We start from the raw sequence: 20,117 nt of genomic DNA on the forward strand, positions 1-20,117 counted from the left end.
ACTCATCTGGAGGGTCATCCAAGCTGGATTCAGTCAGACCACGCCACAACAGTGGCATATATCAAGCATTAGGGAAAGAACCAAAGGTCTTGGCATGGCAAGTGAGCTAGAAGGAATGCTGTCCTGGGTAGGAATTTCATGTTCCAGCCCTCTTCAGTTTATCCCACGCATGGACAGTTGGCATGCATACTTCCTCAACCAGAAATGCCTGGACCTGTGGGAGGTGTTCCAGGGCTTGTGTGACAGGTGGAGTTTGCCAGATATGAATGGCCTCCTGATTCAGCAACTAACTGGACAGTTTTGTCTCCAGATGCAGAGAGCCCCTGGCAAAAGCAGTGGATGCTCTAGTTGGTCAAGAAATTGGTATTTTTGTACTTGCCGTAAAATCTATTTCTTGGAGTTCAATGAGGGACACGGGTCCCACCTCTCTGTGACTTGATCATGCTCCTGGTACTGCCTTTCCACAAAACTGAGACATGCTTTAAGTAAGGTGTTCTACCAGGCCAGCATATTTTTGTTAGTGTCCAAATATTCCTGTAGCCAACAGTATAACCCAACAGGCATTGATTTCCTATGTCCTTCAATAAACTACAAGAGATTTTACGCTTCGGTACAAAAAAAGTAATATACTCTGTTTATTTTTTTCCCTTGCAGTTTGCTGACTAAGTCAACTCGCCTTACCATGACAAGAAATGCTGTCTGGGCCTTGTCTAACCTATGCAGAGGGAAGAACCCCCCTCCAGATTTTGATAAGGTCTTCTTTTAATTAATTTTCCATAAAAATGGTGGTTTACAATGTTTCCAGAAATCAAACAATATTTGTGCTGTAATCCTCCTAGGTGTCTCAATGTCTTCCTGTGCTCTCCCGTCTCCTGTTCAGTAGTGACTCTGACCTGTTGGCAGATGCTTGCTGGGCGCTTTCCTATCTTTCTGATGGTCCCAATGAGAAGATCCAGGCAGTTATTGACTCGGGGGTCTGCCGCAGGCTTGTAGAGCTTTTAATGTGAGTATGATATAACTACACTTAGTAAAACGTTTTGTACATGCTTCCATTTATAGCTGATAGCTTTGTTTGTGTGAACAAGTATATTACTGATTAGTAATGTAATTCGGGCCTCTTTACTGGCTAGCGTGCTTAGGTGCTGCAAAATTAGTTTTTATTTTGATCCAGTAAACTGAGTGGCTTTCATTCGTGGTGGGAGATTGGGTGGATGGATTAATTGGCAGTGTGCAATATAGTGCTTAATTGTTTTATTTGTCTAAAGGCCTGAGCTGTAACATACATCTGTCTTGCTTCCCAACTAAGGCACAATGATTACAAGGTGGCATCACCTGCACTGAGAGCCGTAGGAAATATTGTTACAGGAGATGACATCCAGACACAGGTGAGAGCCAGTATGTAATTAAATTATGATCTTGTTTTTTTTTTTTTTCTTTTAAGGATATGTATAATTAGCTGTTGCAAATTGTATTTTTCCTGCCAAGTACTGTTATAAGCACACATGATAATTGTATGAATGCTGGAATACCAGGGAAATTGCAGATAAAATTTTTTAGTATACTGAAAGCTAATAACTTGGCATGTTCCCCAGTATGTCTCCTGAAAAAGCAAGTGAATTCTTGCAATAGACTAATCGTGGAAAGCCTCCGTTTTGCAAAAAAAACATAATTTTCTCATTCTCAGCATTGCAGAGGAGGCAAAGAGCCATGGCTATGAAAATCAGTATGACTTGTTCAGCAACATGTAGCACCAGACACCACCCTAGCAAGATAATCCCTATAATTATAATTATTATCCTTCATTTATAAGCTACAAACATGTGCTGACCATTAAATCACAATAGGGAGTTAAGAATTTGAACTTCAGATGAGGGCTGTCCAAGAGAAATTTTGAAGCTTTCCATACATACCTTTGCACAAGGTTGTGAGTAAGGAGAACATTAGTAGGCCATTGGAGGAATGGTGACAATAGTTATTTTTGGCTGAGGTTTGAAATATAAATAAAGTTGTGAGCTGTTAGGAAGACAAAGTATAGTAACTTGGTAACTGTGTATTTAATATCTCTAAGAATTCTGGTAGCTTGATAAGCAAAGTGTAATACGTGCAGGGTTAGAATCTTCCAAAAAGGGATAGACGAAGTGAAAAATGTGTTAACACCCGATCAGAGAATTCACTGCAGGCAGCACTACCCAAATTGCTTCAGTCTAAGAGATTGCCTATGGGTGCCAACAAGGTTCTTTGTCGCCAGCAGGAGGGGGAAGCCTGCTTTTAGTCAAACAAACAAAATTCATACAAGTTTTTAGAGATGGAAGAAAGAGCAGGAAAATGTAAGAGGAAGGGAAGAAGCAGAAAAATGTGGGTGGGCAAGAAGAAAGAGAAGGGGGGGGTAGGTGCGTTGGGTGATCAAGGTGGGTGATTTGGGGACACGAGTAGTCAACAGTTCTAGCTTATCATGTAGCAGGATGCTCAGAGCTGGGTGCAAGGATTTCACTGTATTTCTCAGAGAAGATGAACTGAGTCCAATAGAACTATGTCTTGCGGAAGCAGTCTTCTTATTTCCTCAAGGATGAGGTGAGGTCCTCCATATGTATTATATAATTTTACTGACTTTATCCACTGTTGCACCGTGGGTGAAGACAGGGATTTCCACAGCTCTGGGATGCATGCCTGGGCCGCATTGATAAGGGGTCGCACTAGGGAGCAACAGTACTTCTGTTTGGACCAGTAACTGAGATGTAGAAGACAGGCAGCTAGGTTCTGCTCTATAGACAAGTCAGCCAAGTTGTGGATCTGGGCAAATAAGTCCCATCCAGAAAGGTCGAATCCGCAGGTGTGTTGAGAAAATATGATATAACGTCCCTCCTTTCTCTTCCACATCTCCAGCAGTCAGGGGTGACATTCGGGAATGTGCAGTGGAGTCTGGGTGGGACTCTATATCAAATGAGCTAGGACCTTGTTGCCCGATTCCTGTAGCTGTGAAGAAATGGGGGATTTATGAGAAGAAGAGAATGAACTTCCTTTGCTTTGGTGTCAAACATCGTCCCGAGCAATTTTCCCACTTGGGATAGGCCATGGAAAGCCTGTACTAATCTAGTTCAAAAGAAATGAGTGGTGGGGTTAGTCATTGGGCGTGGCATGGAAAGTAGGTAGTTTCTTAAGTTGGTAGGCCTGCCAGCATGGGAGGCTGGGAGAAAGCATCAATTGTATAGAAGAGATCAACTTCCAGCACCCATTGGACCAGAAGTCTAATCGTATAAACTGATTGGCACAAATGGATGAAATTTGGTGTTTGAGAGCCCTGGGGAGAGGGGCTTTAGTTCCCTAAGACCAGTGACATTGTAGAGTCCTGGGCCTGAGTTGAGAACTGCCGGGGAGATCTTAACGGCAATTCTGTAAGTGGTGCCCACAATGGGGTGATCAGGTATTGATGAAGGCCAGGTGGTCCCCAGCCAAAGAATGGTTCTCAGGGGATCAAAAGTCATGTTCCAATGACGCCAAGCTTTCTGAGGTGGTGTGTTTGCACCAATCAAATATTCAGGTGTGTGGCTTGGTAGTATTGGATAGGATCTGGAAAACCAAGTTCTCCTGACTGTTTAGGTAGACTTAGTGTGTCAGTTTTTAATTCTTCGGGGGCAGTTAGCCCAAAGAAAATGTACACATTCCCTTCTAAACTGGTACAAAGAGTTTGGGGGGATACCAATGGGAAGAGTTTGGAAGAGGTACAGTAGGAGGGGAAGTGCATTAATCTTTAAAATGCAGTTTCTTCCAAATCAAGTATAGGAGGAAGCACGCCAATGTTTTGGGCCTTAATGGATAGTCAAAGCAGTTTGGGAATTTTCTCTTGGAAGGTGGAGTTTTAAGTCTGTGTGAGGTAGATTCCCAGGCTTGTTAGTTTGTCGCACGTCCATTTGAACGTAAAGTTCAGTTTCAAGTGTAGTCTGTCTGAATAACGGCCTAACTCGCTCAGTAAGTTGGGGATGATAGTTTCTGGAGAAGTAATAAAGAGCGAGCCATCAACCTTTGGGCCTAAAGGGAAATAATATGAGGGATAGAGCTTAGCTAGAGGCCTGCTGCATTTGTTTCCAAATTTGTAAAGCATCCGAATACTGTACAAAATTTTCACGTTCTCCCTAATAGTTACCTGGTCCCGCAATGTTGTTGGTTCTGTTGAGAGTCAAACTGCTTGGAGTCTTTGGTATTCTTCTAGAGACCTGGATGCGATTGATCAGTTTTAATTGCTCAAGGCTTTTTTTTTTTTTTTTTTTTTTTAATTTTATTTTTATTTATTTATTTTTTCTTGTCTGGAGCTGCTTTTGATAAAGAAACTCCTAATGCCGGGGGCTCTAAACTTTTCAAACAAAGGGCCAGTTTACCATCCTTCAGACTTTAGTGGGGCTGAAATGTGGCCAGTGAGGGTAGAAAATGTCTGGGGCCCAGCAATTATTAAGAGTGAACATTTGCCTCAGCGTTGGTGGTCAGTTACATAGCTCCTGTGGTCAGTAGGAGGAGGAATAGTGCCCCATCATTGGTATCAGTAAAAAGATTAGCACCCCATCATTAATATTAGTGGGAGGAATGGTGCCAGTGGTAGGAATACTGCCCCAAGGGCCAGATCAAGGCTAGTAAAGGTCCGCAGTTTGGCGCCCACTGCCCTAAATGTAACATTTGTGGGTTACCCAGAGTTTGAGGGGTTGGACTTCCAGGGTATCATCTAAAGTGAAAAAAAGAGGACAAATCGGAAACTAATTCTGACTTTGTGTGTTCATCCTGCAGCAAGATCTCATTAAGGCTCCATCTGGCAGGTTGAGAAGATTGAGGCAAAAGATTGAGAGACTGCTTAATCTGCACGTTTTCCGAAACAATCATGCACTCGGTCTTGGAGATGTCTTCCAGGAGAGCATGAGACTTGAAAAAAATATTCAATCCTGGAGTGGGATTGATGTATTGAGGAGTAGAAAGTATAGTCTTTTGTGGCAGAGTGCTGGAGACGCCAAAGGTCAAGGAGGTGGGCTTCGTGGAGATGACTAAATCTCTTTACGTAAGGGTAGGAGGGGGTGTGAGGTGCTCTGGGATGTGTCCAATAAAGGATCTAGGGCAGGGGTCTCAAACTGGCGACCCTCCAGCTGTTGGAAAAACTACAAGTCCCATCATGCCTCTGCCTGTGGGAGTCATGCTTGTAATTGTCAGCCTTGCAATACCTCATAGAACTTGTAGTTTCACAACAGCTGGAGGGCCGCCAGTTTGAAACCCCTGTTCTAAGGCAACATTAAGGGATAGCTTATACCAGCTGCTGTACTGCAGCGCAGCAGCTGGTATGTGGTAGAATCCGACTGAGCTCAGTGCAGTGATGAAGTGATGAGCTCGGCTCCTTGTACGGTTTCCCCCTTCTATCTTTTTTTTTTTTTTTTTTTTTTTTTTTTTTTCTTTTATAGTGTTAAGTTATTTGCATCTAAACGCAGCGCTATAAGAATCAATGGGGTTTTTGTTTTTTGTTTTTTGTTTTTGTTTTTTAGACAAACATTGAAATGTAACAAAGACATCTCGTAAAGTTCAATTGCTGGCCTGGTGGTGTAAGGCAGTGGATTGCCCTGCACTGCTATGAAAAAAAAGTGCTTCGGTTAGACAGTAGCTATTTGAGCTACTGCCTCATTGGTTTTCCGTTCAGGGGTTACTTATTTACTGTAATGTTTTTATTCAATAATAGAACAAATCTTGCCTGTCAGGTAGTTCCTCTAAATATTCCCGCTTGTCCATAGGATGATGATTATCCTTGGCATCTTGCTTATAGTCAGTTATGCCTACTTTGACTAAATCTTGAACACCTTGTCTGGTTCAAAATTTATCCCTAAACCTTTCCCTGATTATTTTCTGGTTTTCCCCGCTAGAGTACTGTTCATTGTTCCATTTATCAGTATTGTGAGATATAACTTTGGCTTTGTTACTGTTATAGCTATTGGCTTATGATTCACACTCAAATGATTCCTAGTTCGTACCCAACAATCAGACAGATTGGATTGAGTACTGATTACCTCATGCATTTGAATAATCCTATTTTGGAAGGTCTGTCCATCCAAAAGCACTGTCCAACTTCCAGCCAGTAGTAGAATACCCTTCCACAGGCCCATGGCTCTCATATGTCAGGCGATAACCACTGGCCTCCTTTTTAATCTTGTTCCCCAGTAAAGCCCAGTTCAATAGAAACTGGCCGACATTCAGCCCGCGTGTACTGAATCGTTGGCCATTTGGCCGGCTTCTGTCAAAGAGGCATGACTGAAAAAGGTCTGCTGATCAGCACTTTTAGCCAATGGCTGAGAGCGCTGACTGGAGTGTTCTGGTTGGGGGAGGGGGGGGGGGGGGGGGGACACGACACATCCCCCTGTCAGAACACAATAGAAAGGCAGGGGCAATTGCTGTACTAATGTTTGCTTATCAGTACAGCGGCTCCTCCTGAGCTGTCAGTTTTTTTCGTTCAGCCCTGCTGGGTTGAACTCCAAAAAACTACTAGTATGTACCAGGCTTTAGACTGGAAAAACATAATTAATCCCAAATGGTGTCTTGCTGAGAGCAGAGAAACCACTCAGAAGGGCAACTGGCCCAAACTATTCACCTCCTTGAAAGCTTACTCACAAGGATAGCTGGCCCGATTGCTCGGGTGCTACTTCAGCGTGCACATGTTTACAGTGTGGTGCATATGTACCTATGACTTTTTGTTCTCCAATTTTACCACAGTAGCTGTTATGAGCAACAGCTGATGGGGTCCTGAACCTTCCATCTGGTGCTTTTTCACAACCGCCCAATTCCCCAGGTTGTAAGTCGTGTTCCTCCAAGATTATCTGAATCTGGGTGTGAAGCATATACCTTATGTGCTTGCTGGAGGTATCTGTGAAGCCCAATGACATCTATTCAGTAAGTGAGCCGTAAGATTTTTCCAAAGCTTGTGGGAAAGTTCAATCCTGTCCTCGGAACTGATCCAGATAATATCTCCATTTAGAGAGAAATGTTCTCCTTCTGCCTAGGTGTCATCCTTTAAGGCAAACAAAGCTATAGGCAATCCCTGAAGCCAGTTCAATTCTGTTTCCACTGAGGTCTTTGCTAACCTTACCTTTTAACAACCCATTGTACCCTCTCTATCTTGCCACTAGCTGTAGGGCTAAATGGTGTGTGTGTGTAAGTGTTGCTCAATATGAAAGGCTACCAACACCACTTTTATTATTTGTCCTGTGAAATGAGCTCCCTTAGCTGAATCCATGCATTTAGGAATATAACCTACAGTATACTTTTTTTATTTTTGGTTAAAAAAAATCGCAATAAGCGTATATTGATTGGTTTGCGCAAAAGTTATAGCGTCTACAAAATAGGGGTTAGTTTTTTATGGCATTTTCATTAATTTAATTTTTTATTTTTTTTTTTTACTAGTAATGGCGGCAATCAGCGATCATGACTGCAAAATTATGGTGGACACGTCGGACAATTTTGACACATTTTTGGGACCATTGGCATTAATACAGCGATCAGTGTGATTAAAAATGCATTGATTACTGTGAAAATGTCACTGGCAGTGAAGGGGTTAATACTAGGGGGCAGTGAAGGGGTTAATGTGTGTCCTAGTTTGTGTTCTAACTGAAGGGGGATGAGGACTGTGCAGGGAAGCTAACAGCTGTTCATACTCTGTATGAACAGACGATCTGTCAGTCCTTCCCTCAGAGAACCGCAAACTGTGTGTTTACACACACACAGTTCCCGGTTCTCCGTGTGCCCTGAGCGAGCGCGGGAGCCTGGTGGTGATCGAGACCGCCGGCACTCTCATCGGCTCGGGGAGCGCGCACGCGCCACCTAGTGGCCACAGGGCAAAGCGACGTCACACAACATCGTTTCGCCCAGCCGTGCTATTCTGCCGCAGTACAACTGCAGAGGCTGATCGGCATGTGGTTAATATGCTCTAATACCTGCTCAACAGAATGTGGAACCATCAAAATCAGAGTACGGTATAAGTCTGTATTTTTCTCCGCCAGAATAGCTGCAGTAGCTCTTCCACAAGGAGCTGCTGCAAAAATAACTGTGTCCAGAGGTTGTGAAAAATATCCCAAAGGCTTTTACAGTATGTTTTCTCTACTTTTGTGTGCCAATAAGCCAGAAACGTGTCTAGTTAGACAAAAGCGATAACATTTCTTATTGAAATTTGGCAGTGCTAGAGCCGGAGTTGTCATTACAGCTTTTTTCAAAACCCCTAGAGCCGCCCCCTCCCCAGTAAAAAGAAAATGCCCATTTTTGCTTAATGTCAAAGCATATTGCCTACAGTATTCTACTAAGCCTAAAAATGCTCTCAGGGGTGTAAGCTTTTTAGGAAGTGGATGTACCTTTTATCAATTTCTTCCTTTCTGAGGTGAGATGTTTACCTCCCATTTAACCACTTCAGCCCCGGAAGGATTTACCCCCTTCCTGACCAGAGCACTTTTTACAAATTGGCACTGCGTCGCTTTAACTGCTAATTGCGCGGTCATGCAATGCTGTAACCAAACAAAATTTGCGTCCTTTTCTTCCCACAAATAGAGCTTTCTTTTGATGGTATTTGATCACCTCTGCCGTTTTTATTTTTTGCGCTATACACGGAAAAAGACCGAAAATTTTGAAAAAAAATGATATTTTCTACTTTTTGTTCTAAAAAAAATCCAATAAACTCAATTTTAGTCATACATTTAGGCCAAAATGTATTTGGCCACATGTCTTTGGTAAAAAAAATGTCAATAAGTGTATATTTATTGGTTTGCGCAAAAGTTATAGCGCCTACAATCTAGGGTACATTTTCTGGAATTTACACAGCCTTTAATTTATGACTGCCTATGTCGTTTCTTGAGGTGCTAAAATGGCAGGGCAGTACAAAACCCCCACAAATGACCCCATTTTGGAAAGTAGACACCCCAAGGAAATTGCTGAGAGGCATGTTGAGCCCATTGAATATTCATTTTTTTTGTCCCAAGTGATTGAATAATGACAAAAAAAAAAAAAAAAAAAATTACAAAAAGTTGTCACTAAATGATATATTGCTCACACAGGCCATGGGCATATGTGGAATTGCACCCCAAAATACATTTAGCTGCTTCTCCTGAGTATGGGGATACCACATGTGTGGGACTTTTTGGGAGCCTAGCCGCATACGGGGCCCCGAAAACCAATCACTGCCTTCAGGATTTCTAAGGGCGTACATTTTTGATTTTACTCCTCACTACCTATCACAGTTTTGAAGGCCATAAAATGCCCAGATGGCACAAACCCCCCCCAAATGACCCCATTTTGGAAAGTAGACACCCCAAGCTATTTGCTGAGAGGCATGTTGAGTCCATGGAATATTTTATATTTTGACACAAGTTGCGGGAATGTGACAATTTATTTTTTTTTTTTTTTTTTTTTTGCACAAAGTTGTCACTAAATGATATATTGCTCACACAGGTCATGGGCATATGTGGAATTGCACCCCAAAATACATTCTGCTGCTTCTCCTGAGTATGGGGATACCACATGTGTGGGACTTTTTAGGAGCCTAGCCGCGTACGGGACCCCGAAAACCAATCACCGCCTTCAGGATTTCTAAGGGTGTACATTTTTGATTTCACTCTTCACTGCCTATCACAGTTTCGGAGGTCATGGAATGCCCAGGTGGCACAAACCCCCCCCAAATGACCCCATTTTGGAAAGTAGACACCCCAAGCTATTTGCTGAGAGGCATGGTGAGTATTTTGCAGCTCTCATTTGTTTTTGAAAATGAAGAAAGACAAAAAAAAAAATTTTTTTTTTCTTTTTTTAATTTTCAAAACTTTGTGACAAAAAGTGAGGTCTGCAAAATACTCACTATACCTCTCATCAAATAGCTTGGGGTGTCTACTTTCCAAAATGGGGTCATTTGGGGGGGGTTTGTGCCACCTGGGCATTCCATGGCCTCCGAGACTGTGATAGGCAGTGAAGAGTGAAATCAAAAATTTACGCCCTTAGAAAGCCTGAAGGCGGTGCTTGGTTTTCGGGGTCCCATACGCGGCTAGGCTCCCAAAAAGTCCCACACATGTGGTATCCCCGTACTCAGGAGAAGCAACAGAATGTATTTTGGGGTGTAATTTCACATATTCCCATGGCATGTTTGAGCAATATATCATTTAGTGACAACTTTGTGCAAAAAAAAAAAAAAAAAAAAAAATTTGTCTCTTTCCCGCAACTTGTGTCACAATATAAAATATTCCATGGACTCGACATGCCTCTCAGCAAATAGCTTGGGGTGTCTACTTTCCAAAATGGGGTCATTTGGGGGGGGGGTTTGAACTGTCCTGGCATTTTATGCACAACATTTAGAAGCTTATGTCACACATCACCCACTCTTCTAACCACTTGAAGACAAAGCCCTTTCTGACACTTTTTGATTACATGAAAAAATTATTTTTTTTTGCAAGAAAATTACTTTGAACCCCCACACATTATATATTTTTTTAAAGCAAATGCCCTACAGATTAAAATGGTGGGTGTTTAATTTTTTTTTTTCACACAGTATTTGCGCAGCGATTTTTCAAACGCATTTTTTGGGGAAAAAACACACTTTTTTACATTTTAATGCACTAAAACACACTATATTGCCCAAATGTTTGATGAAATAAAAAAGATGATCTTAGGCCGAGTACATGGATACCAAACATGACATGCTTTACAATTGCGCACAAACGTGCAGTGGCAACAAAATAAATACATTTTTAAAAGCCTTTAAAAGCCTTTACAGGTTACCACTTTAGATTTACAGAGGAGGTCTACTGCTAAAATTACTGCCCTCGATCTGACCGTCGCGGTGATACCTCACATGCATGGTGCAATTGCTGTTTACATTTGACGCCAGACCGACGCTTGCGTTCGCCTTAGCGCGAGAGCAGGGGGGACAGGGGTGCTTTTTTTTTTTTTTTTTTTTTTTTTTTTATTATTTTTTTGCTTTTTTATCTTATTTTAAAACTGTTTCTTTCATTTTTTTTTTTTTTTAATCATTTTTACTGTTATCTCAGGGAATGTAAATATCCCCTATGATAGCAATAGGTAGTGACAGGTACTCTTTTTTGAAAAAATTGGGGTCTATTAGACCCTAGATTTCTCCTCTGCCCTCAAAGCATCTGACCACACCAAGATCGGTGTGATAAAATGCTTCCCCAATTTCCCAATGGCGCTATTTACATCCGGCGAAATCTAAGTCATAAAATGCTCGTAGCTTCCGGTTTCTTAGGCCATAGAGATGTTTGGAGCCACTCTCGTCTCTGATCAGCTCTATGGTCAGCTGGCTGAATCACCGGCTGCATTCTCAGGTTCCCTGTTGAGACAGGAGAGCCAGAGAAAAACACGGAAGACGATGGGGGGGGGGGGGGGGGGGCATTCTCTCTGCTTGTAAAAGCAGTCTAGAGGCTAATTAGCCGCTAGGATTGCTTTTACATGAAAGCCGACCGCTGGCTGAAAAGAATGATACCAAGATGATACCTAAACCTGCAAGCATCATTCTGGTATAACCACTCAAAGTCGTGAATGCTGTACCTGAAGACAAAAATATGGCTAACAATAAAGCACAGTAAACGGTAAAGTATAAAAAATTGCATACCTGAAAAGCAAACATGATAAAACATAATAACAATAAAACATTGCAGAATAGAATACAGTAAAAAAGAGCAGAACAATAGAGAGAATAGAGAGAGAGAGAATAGAGAGAGAACAATAAAACGACAACTATTATTTTTTATTTTATATTTTTGTTTGTGTTTTTTTTTTTTACACTTTTTTTGTAACTGTACCTTTTGTAACTGTAACCGGTTCCAGGTTCGGGTCTCTCAAAATGCGATGGCATCTTGGGAGACCCTGTGAAAGTGTGTCCTAGTCTGTGCAATGCTGTACCCTACGCTAATACTCAGCTAGTGAATGGTAGCGTTCAAAACATTCACCAATGCAAAGACCAGGATTGTCAGGACAGGAGGGACAATAATAGCGGGTGTCACGCCTATATCCGCGCTTACTGCAGACACAACATCTTTTTTGGGGGGTTCGCTGGGTAGGGGTACTCGGGAGGACATAAAAATGCCTCTCATGCAGCCGACTGCATTTCGTTGGGGGATGTGAATGGGGGAAGTATGGGCGCTGCAGAAGTGGTGGGTTCCCAATTAGGATTGGCGAATGCAGCAGGAAGGGCACTATGGGCACGACGGGCCTGTGTTTGTCTTCTTGGTGGCAGCGGGACACTACTTGTGCTTGCCACCTCACCAGCTTGAACTGCACTTATGGGACTCGCCACGTCACCAAGTGTTACTGCAGTGCTGGTTTGACTACGACCGGGGTGTACTAGGCCGCTGGCGCTTGCCAGTTCACCAAAACGCTACCAAAAAAACTGTTAACGATCGCAGGGATCAGGCCTGACTCTGCGAACGCTGCAGTTATGCGTTTAGTGTTTTGTAAGTGACAGTGATCGATCGATACTGCACTTGGGTGGGCTGGGCGGAGGGACAAAACGCAGGTGCTAGCAGGTATCTGGGCTGATCCCACTAACACTGCGTTTTTGGGAACCCTAAACTGCTGGGGATGCTAGTATAGATCTGATCGGACCAGATATTGATCCGTTCAGATACTATACCACTAAGGGAGGTGTATGCTGCGTGCGTGGGTGTTAGCGCTACTGGCACTAACCTGACGCTGCCTGGGGCTGGTGCTTGCCAGTTCACCAAAACGCTACCAAAAAAACTGTTAGCAATCACAGGGATCAGGCCTGACTCTGCGAACGCTGCAGTTATGCGTTTAGTGTTTTTTTAAGTGACAGTGATCGATCGATACTGCACTTGGGTGGGCTGGGCTGGGCCAGGCAGAGGGGCAAAACGCAGGTGCTAGCAGGTATCTGGGCTGATCCCGCTAACACTGCGTTTTTGGGAATCCTAAACTGCTGGGGACGCTAGTATAGATCTGATCGGATCAGATATTGATGCGTTCAGATACTATACCACTAAGGGAGGTGTACGGTGCGTGGGTGTTAGCGCTACTGGCACTAACCTGACGCTGCCTGGGGCTGGTGCTTGCCATTTCACCAAAACGCTACCAAAAAAACTGTTAGCGATCGCAGGGATCAGGCCTGACTCTGCGAACGCTGCAGTTATGCGTTTAGTGTTTTGTAAGTGACCGTGATCGATCGATACTGCACTTGGGTGGGCTGGGCCGAGCCGGGCGGAGGGGCAAAACGCAGGTGCTAGCAGGTATCTGGGCTGATCCCGCTAACACTGTGTTTTTGGGAACCCTAAACTGCTGGGGACGCTAGTATAGATCTGATCGGATCAGATATTGATCCGTACAGATACTATACCACTAAGGGAGGCGTATGCTGCGTGCGTGGGTGTTAGCAGTACTGGCGCTAATCTGACGCTGCCTGGGGCGACGCATATCACCGCCGGGCGATCAGGGGGCTAAATCTTTATTCGGTAATAAACGGCGGGTGCCCTGACACTATAAAAAATAAACTAACTAACCAGCGTCACCCGTAACGGTTATACAGTGATCAGTGGTGAAAGGGTTAACTAGGGGGCAATCAAGGGGTTAAAACATTTATTAGGTAGTATATGGGGGTCCCTGTCGCTATAAAACGCTGACGGCGAACCTAAATATTTACCTCACTAACTAGCGTCACCAGCGACACTAATACAGCGATCAGAAAAATGATCGCTTAGCGACACTGGTGACAGGGGGTGATCAAGGGGTTAAAACTTTATTAGGGGGGGTTAGGGGGGTACCCTAGACCTACAGGGGGCCTAACACTCACTGCCCTGACACTAACTGTCACAAACTGACACCAATACAGTAATCAGAAAAAAAAAAAAAAAAAAAAAAAAAAAAACCTGCTGGTGTCAGTTTGTGACAGGGGGGGGGGGGTGATTGGGGGGGGATCGGGGGGCGATCGGGGGGGGGATCGGGGTGATTTGTGTGCCTGGCATGTTCTACTGTGTGTGTAGTGTTGGTGCACTCACATTTCAGTCTTCTCTCCTCGGCCCGGAACGGAAAATACCGAGCCGAGGAGAGATGACATCATTTCCTCTGCCTCTGTGTACAATACAGAGGCAGGGAAATGATCCCATTGGCTGGGAGCGATCGCGAGGGGGGGGCCACGAATGGATGGCCTCCCCCTCACCTCCGATCGCCGGGGGACATTTGCCGACCGCCGCAGGCACCGGGGGGGGGTCCGATCGGACCCCCCACCCGCGGGCAGGCAAGGACGTACATGTAAGTCCTTTTGCCTGCCCGTGCCATTCTGCCGACGTATATAGTCGTGCGGCGGTCGGCAAGTGGTTAAAATGCATTGCCCTAGAAAATTACTTTCTCCTGACACCACTGTAGTTTGTCTTTGCACTACCTTTTATCTGTGGTCTACCAGAAATCTGAGCAACTCCAGCGATGGCAACTTGCTTCGGTCTAGGCATACAAACCAAGATAATCCACATACTGTGCCAATGTAATTCCTGGCTGAGCCAGCCAGCCATTGGTCCAGTATTTGCTTTCAGGCCTGATTTAAAACAACTCGCTGGGCGGCACAGTGGCGCAGTGGGTAGCACTCTCGCCTAGCAGTAAGAAGGGTCGCTGGTTCGAATCCCGACCACGACACTACCTGCCTGGAGTTTGCATGTTCTCCCTGTGTCTGCGTGGGTTTCCTCCGGGTACTCCGGTTTCCTCCCACACTCCAAAGACAATCGGCCCTAGTATAGGTATGAATGTGAGTTAGGGACCTTAGATTGTAAGCTCCTTGAGGGTATAGGGACTGATGTGAATGTATAATATATATATATGTAAAGCGCTGCGTAAATTGACGGCGCTATATAAGTACCTGAAATAAATAATAATAATAATAAATAAACTTGGTGATATGGATAGGTCTTGTGGGAGGCATAACCATGTGTATTGCTTTTGAATAAACGTGAATGCAAAAAGGTAGACACAAGACTTGGACATGGAGATATTAATTTGCCAAATCAATGACTGTAAAGTAACATGCGCCGCTACGTATGTCTGATAATTTATGTGGATTTACACAATAGGGATATGCACCTCAGCAATCTTACTTATTGCCCTTTTAAAGTGGTTGTAAACCCTTAGTAATATACACAGAGAAGAAACTATCCTTGGGTGATACAGAAATGAAACTAGTCCTCCATAAGTTGTATCTTTGCATCTGCAGTCTTCTCTACATCTGTTCAAAGTGCTGAATTTATAAGCTTAGCCAAGTTCAGAGAAGGGGGGGGGGGGGGGGGGCTGACGTTGCACTCTGCAGAGCTCAGCGAGGAGAGTTTCGAAAGCTGATTGGAGGGAAGAGACACCCCCTCCACACAGCACACAGAGCTGAGGCTGTTAATTTATTGGAGGTCCCTTTTTTCTCTTGGTGACAGAAAAACTTGCCAGAAGAGTTTCATGCTGATAGCAGAGGAATGAAGCAGCAGACACAAGTGACACTTAAATGAAATTATGGGGGTAGGTGTAGTTGGCGCTACTAGTATAAATAATTCTGGTGTGTCACAGTAAATAACAATGAGGTGAAATGACGTCATAACGTCACGCCCGGGCCTCCGACGGTCAGAGATGACTGGTGACCATCTGATCACCGGAAATCTCTATCGTTGTCATCTGGCGCCGGCCGATTCTTTCTCCGGGCCCCCGATGGCACAGGAGAGCCTGGAGAAGCACCGGATGGCGGCAGGGGGGGGAAGGGGCGCCTATAAGAACAATCAAGCGGCGGGACTGCCGCTATGATCGTGCTTATCGTGCACAGAATCGCTGGCTGAAAAGAATATCTGAATGATGTCTGTAGCTACAGGCACCATTCAGATATCCCCTCACAAAGTCGAGGACTTCTTTTTACTATGGCCCGGTAGGGAAGTGGTGTTAACAATGTGAAAACTATTTTTAAAACCACAACCAGTAAGGTGTGAAGTGCAAAAAAGGATACATGGGTATCCATACCAAATATTAATGTGCTAAAAGTTCAATAAGTCAAAGTGCTTGCAATATATAAGACATACCTTAATGGTGATTACATATGCATGACATCAAATAAGTCTATAAGTTCATATAAAACATAAAAAAATAATTTCAGCTTAGTGAAGTAGGTGCTGCCAAACGTGCATGCAATCAGTCGGTGGTTCTGTGCCACACTCATGCCCCCCCCCCCCCCCCTCCTCTTGTGCTGCACTCACCAGATAACTCTACCCACCATGGGGTAACAAACCTCCACAGTACCAATGACTGTAAATTTAAGTCCTCACGGCTGCCTCCTATGGTCTCCTCTGCCCCAGTAATGTCATGGAACGACAATAATTGTGCCCATAGTGCTACTCCATATAACAATGTTTATTGCGCATAAAGGTAAAACACTTACAAGAATCCAACAGGTTACAGGCCTTTGTATCATCAAACCAGGAAGTCTGCTTCTGATGGTTATTTACGAATTGCTTAAGGCGGAACTATTGCATCACATCCGGTTTTGGTCTGGGTGAATGCATCGAACTTTGACTTATTGCACTTTTAGCACTTCGATATTTGGTATGAATACCTATGTATCCTGTTTTTGCACGTAGCACCTTACTGGTGGAGTTTTTAAAAATATTTTTCACGTTGTTAATTTAGTATATATTTTTTGACGTTTTATCGTGATACACCAGAATATACCTATGTATTCTATATTTGCACTTTGCACCTTACAGGTAGTCCCTGAGTTACGAACACGTTAAGGACTGTAGGTTTGTTCGTAAGTTGGAACACTGCTTGTAAGTGTAACTTCCGCCTGTGCAGGGATGTGGGATGTTCTGGGTGCTTCTGGGGCTCTTCTGGCCATGCAGTACATTAAGTACTGCAGTGTGGAATGTGGCAAGATAGCTGCTCGGAGGTATCCAGGACCAGCGTGGAGCAGAAGCAGCCGGCATTGAGGTTGTTCGTAAGTAGGAGTCGTTTGTAAGTCGGGGCCTTCCTGTATTGTTTACTGTGACACACCAGAATGTTTATACTAGCAGCGCCAACTCCACCTACCTCCATAATTTAATTTACCTTCACAATCCACCCTTTGTGGTTGGTGTTAGTGGAGGAAGCAGCTAAGAATAATACTTTTAAGTCCATAGCGCGGATCTATATTTCTTTTCTCTACAAGTGACACTTAGTGCTTTTAATTGAGAGAAGTACACGCTGTTTATATCTCGTGTCTGAGGTTTACAACCACTTACAATCATACATCATCCGGTACTTGAGCATTTTTGTCAGTAGGTTCTTCTTTACTGGATACAAAGGGGTACTACAAGGAGAATTTCTTTCAGTACACCTTTATCTCCCCCTGATGCCCTCCATTTGCTGATATGAAAGAGTGTATTGAAGCATCCTTCTAGCAGGAAGCCAGGCTTCATATTCACACGGGGGCAACTTTTAATGTTATTGTAAACACACAAAAGAAAGAAAAGAGCCTGCAAGGCAAAGGCATAATGAGCTAGTATGCTATGCATACTAGCTCATTATGAAGTACTCACCTTAGATTGAAGCCCCCTGCTCTGCCTGGCGATATGTCTCCCGGAGATTTTTCTGGGTATCGCAGGCTTCGGCGCTGTGATTGGCCAGAGCTGCGATGTCACTCGCGTGTATGAGCCACCGTTGATGGCATGACAGCTAAAGCAATGGCACGAATGAGCTGTTGCTTCAGTGCACATGTGCCGATGACGTGCTGATACAGGGGATATCTCCTAAACCATGCGGGCTTAGAAGATATCCACGATGGCTACAGGTAAGCCTCATTATAGGCTTACCCGTAGTAAAAAGTGGTTTGTAAGGGTTTACAGCCACTTTAAGGAGGCCTATGTTTTCTTTAAATTTCACCCACAGGGATTCTGGCAATTCCAGTAATACCTGGAGCTGTTCAGGTCCCTGTGATGCAGCCACTAATACATGGATACTGTCGCATACATCTTGTTCTATATCAGTTAGTGTAGAGGTGACAATGACTCATTCTGGTGTGTAAATTATCCACTTGACCTTTTGGAAGATTTTACCCCCTTCATGACCAGGCCATTTTTTTTTGCTATTCGGCACTGCTCTAACTGACCATTGCGCAGTCATAAAACACTGTACACAAACAAAATTCCCTGTCGGTGAACAGAGCTCTGTATTGTTTACAATCGGAGCTCTGTTCCGTGAATCACCGAATGCCAGCAACCAATCATTGCCCGAGTCCCGCAGATCAGCTTGTGCCCTGGCAAAGCACAGCCGGGCCGGCAGGTGTGCAAGTCAGATATTATGTGCGTGATCCAGCGCAGTGAGGCCGCTTTGCCGCCACACATGTACGTTAGGCGGTCGGCAAGTGGTTATACTGCATTACAATTTGGACAGAATATCTCTTCCCAAAAGACTGTAAAGTTACATGTATAACCAAATTTCCTTATACTTAGACTCTAGTTATGCCTTCTATATGAATCATAAGCAGATTAACATGTATTTTCTTGTAAATCTTAATACTTTGCCTTTTAGCCAGTGCATTTTAGCAAAGGCGCTGTTACAGAATTATGTTGAGGTGAATTCTGCAAAGGATCATCCCAACAAACTCTACTCGGCAAAGAGTAGCATCAGAAGAAAAAGTAAGCCTCAAAGTAAATCCACCACAGACTGGCTTTAGACTGAGAAAATGCACCTTTTAGGGTGGGCCAGTCAGAGCCCAGACCTAAACCCTCTAAAGATGCTGTGGAATAACCTCAAGAGAGCCATTCATGCTAGACATCCTGCAAATGTGTCTGAATTTTAAGAAGTTTTGTAAAGGGGAACGGTTAAAAATTTCTGAATTTTTTGCAAGTCTGATCCAGAGCTACTTGTGTTTGCTTGAAGTCATTGTTGCCAAAGGAGGTTCAACCAGCTGTTAAAGGAGAAGTCCAGCCAAAGCTCGTTTGGCTGGGCTTCTCCTATGGGTCACAGGAGTGCAATTCGCTTTGCACTCCTGTGACTCGTTTTCAGCAGAGAGCGGGCTGAAGTCCGCTCTGCTGACATCACAGAAATCGGTCCAGGCACCGCGTCATCCCCACCACTGAGTCTGGATCCGCCAGGTGCCTAGACTTATATCTGCCTTAGCCTCTCAGCGAGCCGCTGAGAGCCTGAGATGGCTGTTCCTTGCCCCTCCACAGCTCAGTGCTCCAGCGAGCGAGGAGGAGAGCTACTGATTGACAGTCGACAGCTCTCTGCTCGGTAGAGCTGTGAGAACCGAGCCATCGGCGTTGTTCGATTGTTCGGTTCTCAGTGCAGAGGCGCCAGGGGACCGATGCTGCATCCACCTAGGTAAGTAAAAATGGGGGTGGGGGGGGAGTGTCCCAAACAAGCTGGGGTTAAAAGCTGATTGGTTTCTCTGCAGAATTGTGACTAATTTTGCCCCCTCTGTCTTTAGTAAATCCCATTGTGTTTGTTTACTAAAACTGGCCATAGATGAATAGAATTTCAAACAACAATTCTTAAAATTTTGTATCAAAATTCTCAGCACATCCTTTTGTTTTTTAAAGGTGTGGTGTTGCTTATTTTATTTTATTTTTTGCATTTAACTTTTGATTTTTAGGATGAATATACTTTTTACCCAATCAAATCCACATACACTGTTAACATTTTACAGAGCGCAAGGTGTTTTTGTATTTATAAATTTCTAAGTGCTTTAAAAGGGGTGTTATGGCAGAAGTTTTTTTTTTTTTTTTTTTTTTTTTTTTATCTTAATGCATTCTATGCATTAAGATGAAAAGCCTTCTGTGTGCAGCAGCCCCCCTAATACTTGCTTGAGGTCCCTCTCTGTCCAACAATGTCCACGAGTGTCTCGGCCATCCAGATTCTCCTTCCTGATTGGCTAGGACACAGCAGCGGCACAACTGGCTCTTGCTGCTCTCAGCTAGATAATCGGGGGGAGATGGGGCCGGGTCAGGGCTTCGTGTCTGAATGGACACAGGAAGTTGTGACTCAGCTCAGGTGCCCACATAGCAAGCTGCTTGCTGTGGGGGCACTGAACAAGAGGGAGGGGGCCAGGAGCACCGAAGAGGGACCCAAAAAGAGTAGGATCCATGCTGCTCTGTGCAAATCTACTGCAACAGAGC

The 20,117-nt window shown here is 44.1% G+C and overlaps 1 protein-coding gene across 2 annotated transcripts in view; it reads left to right on the plus strand.

Annotated features, from left to right (window-relative positions):
- The window catches only part of KPNA6 (karyopherin subunit alpha 6), a 91,939-nt gene that overhangs the window by 46,474 nt on the left and 25,348 nt on the right, over positions 1-20,117 (plus strand). For both annotated transcript variants that reach the window (XR_012241662.1, XM_073615381.1), the window contains exons 8-10: positions 655-754; positions 840-1,003; positions 1,307-1,385. Coding sequence is in view for 1 of the 2 variants with exons in the window: in XM_073615381.1 (XP_073471482.1) it covers positions 655-754; positions 840-1,003; positions 1,307-1,385 (343 nt within the window). In the remaining variant the exon portion in view is untranslated. The remainder of the gene's footprint in view (positions 1-654; positions 755-839; positions 1,004-1,306; positions 1,386-20,117) is intronic.

This window comes from Aquarana catesbeiana, linkage group LG02 (assembly GCF_042186555.1).
Source record: "Aquarana catesbeiana isolate 2022-GZ linkage group LG02, ASM4218655v1, whole genome shotgun sequence".
In the NCBI taxonomy this organism is placed as follows: domain Eukaryota; kingdom Metazoa; phylum Chordata; class Amphibia; order Anura; family Ranidae; genus Aquarana; species Aquarana catesbeiana.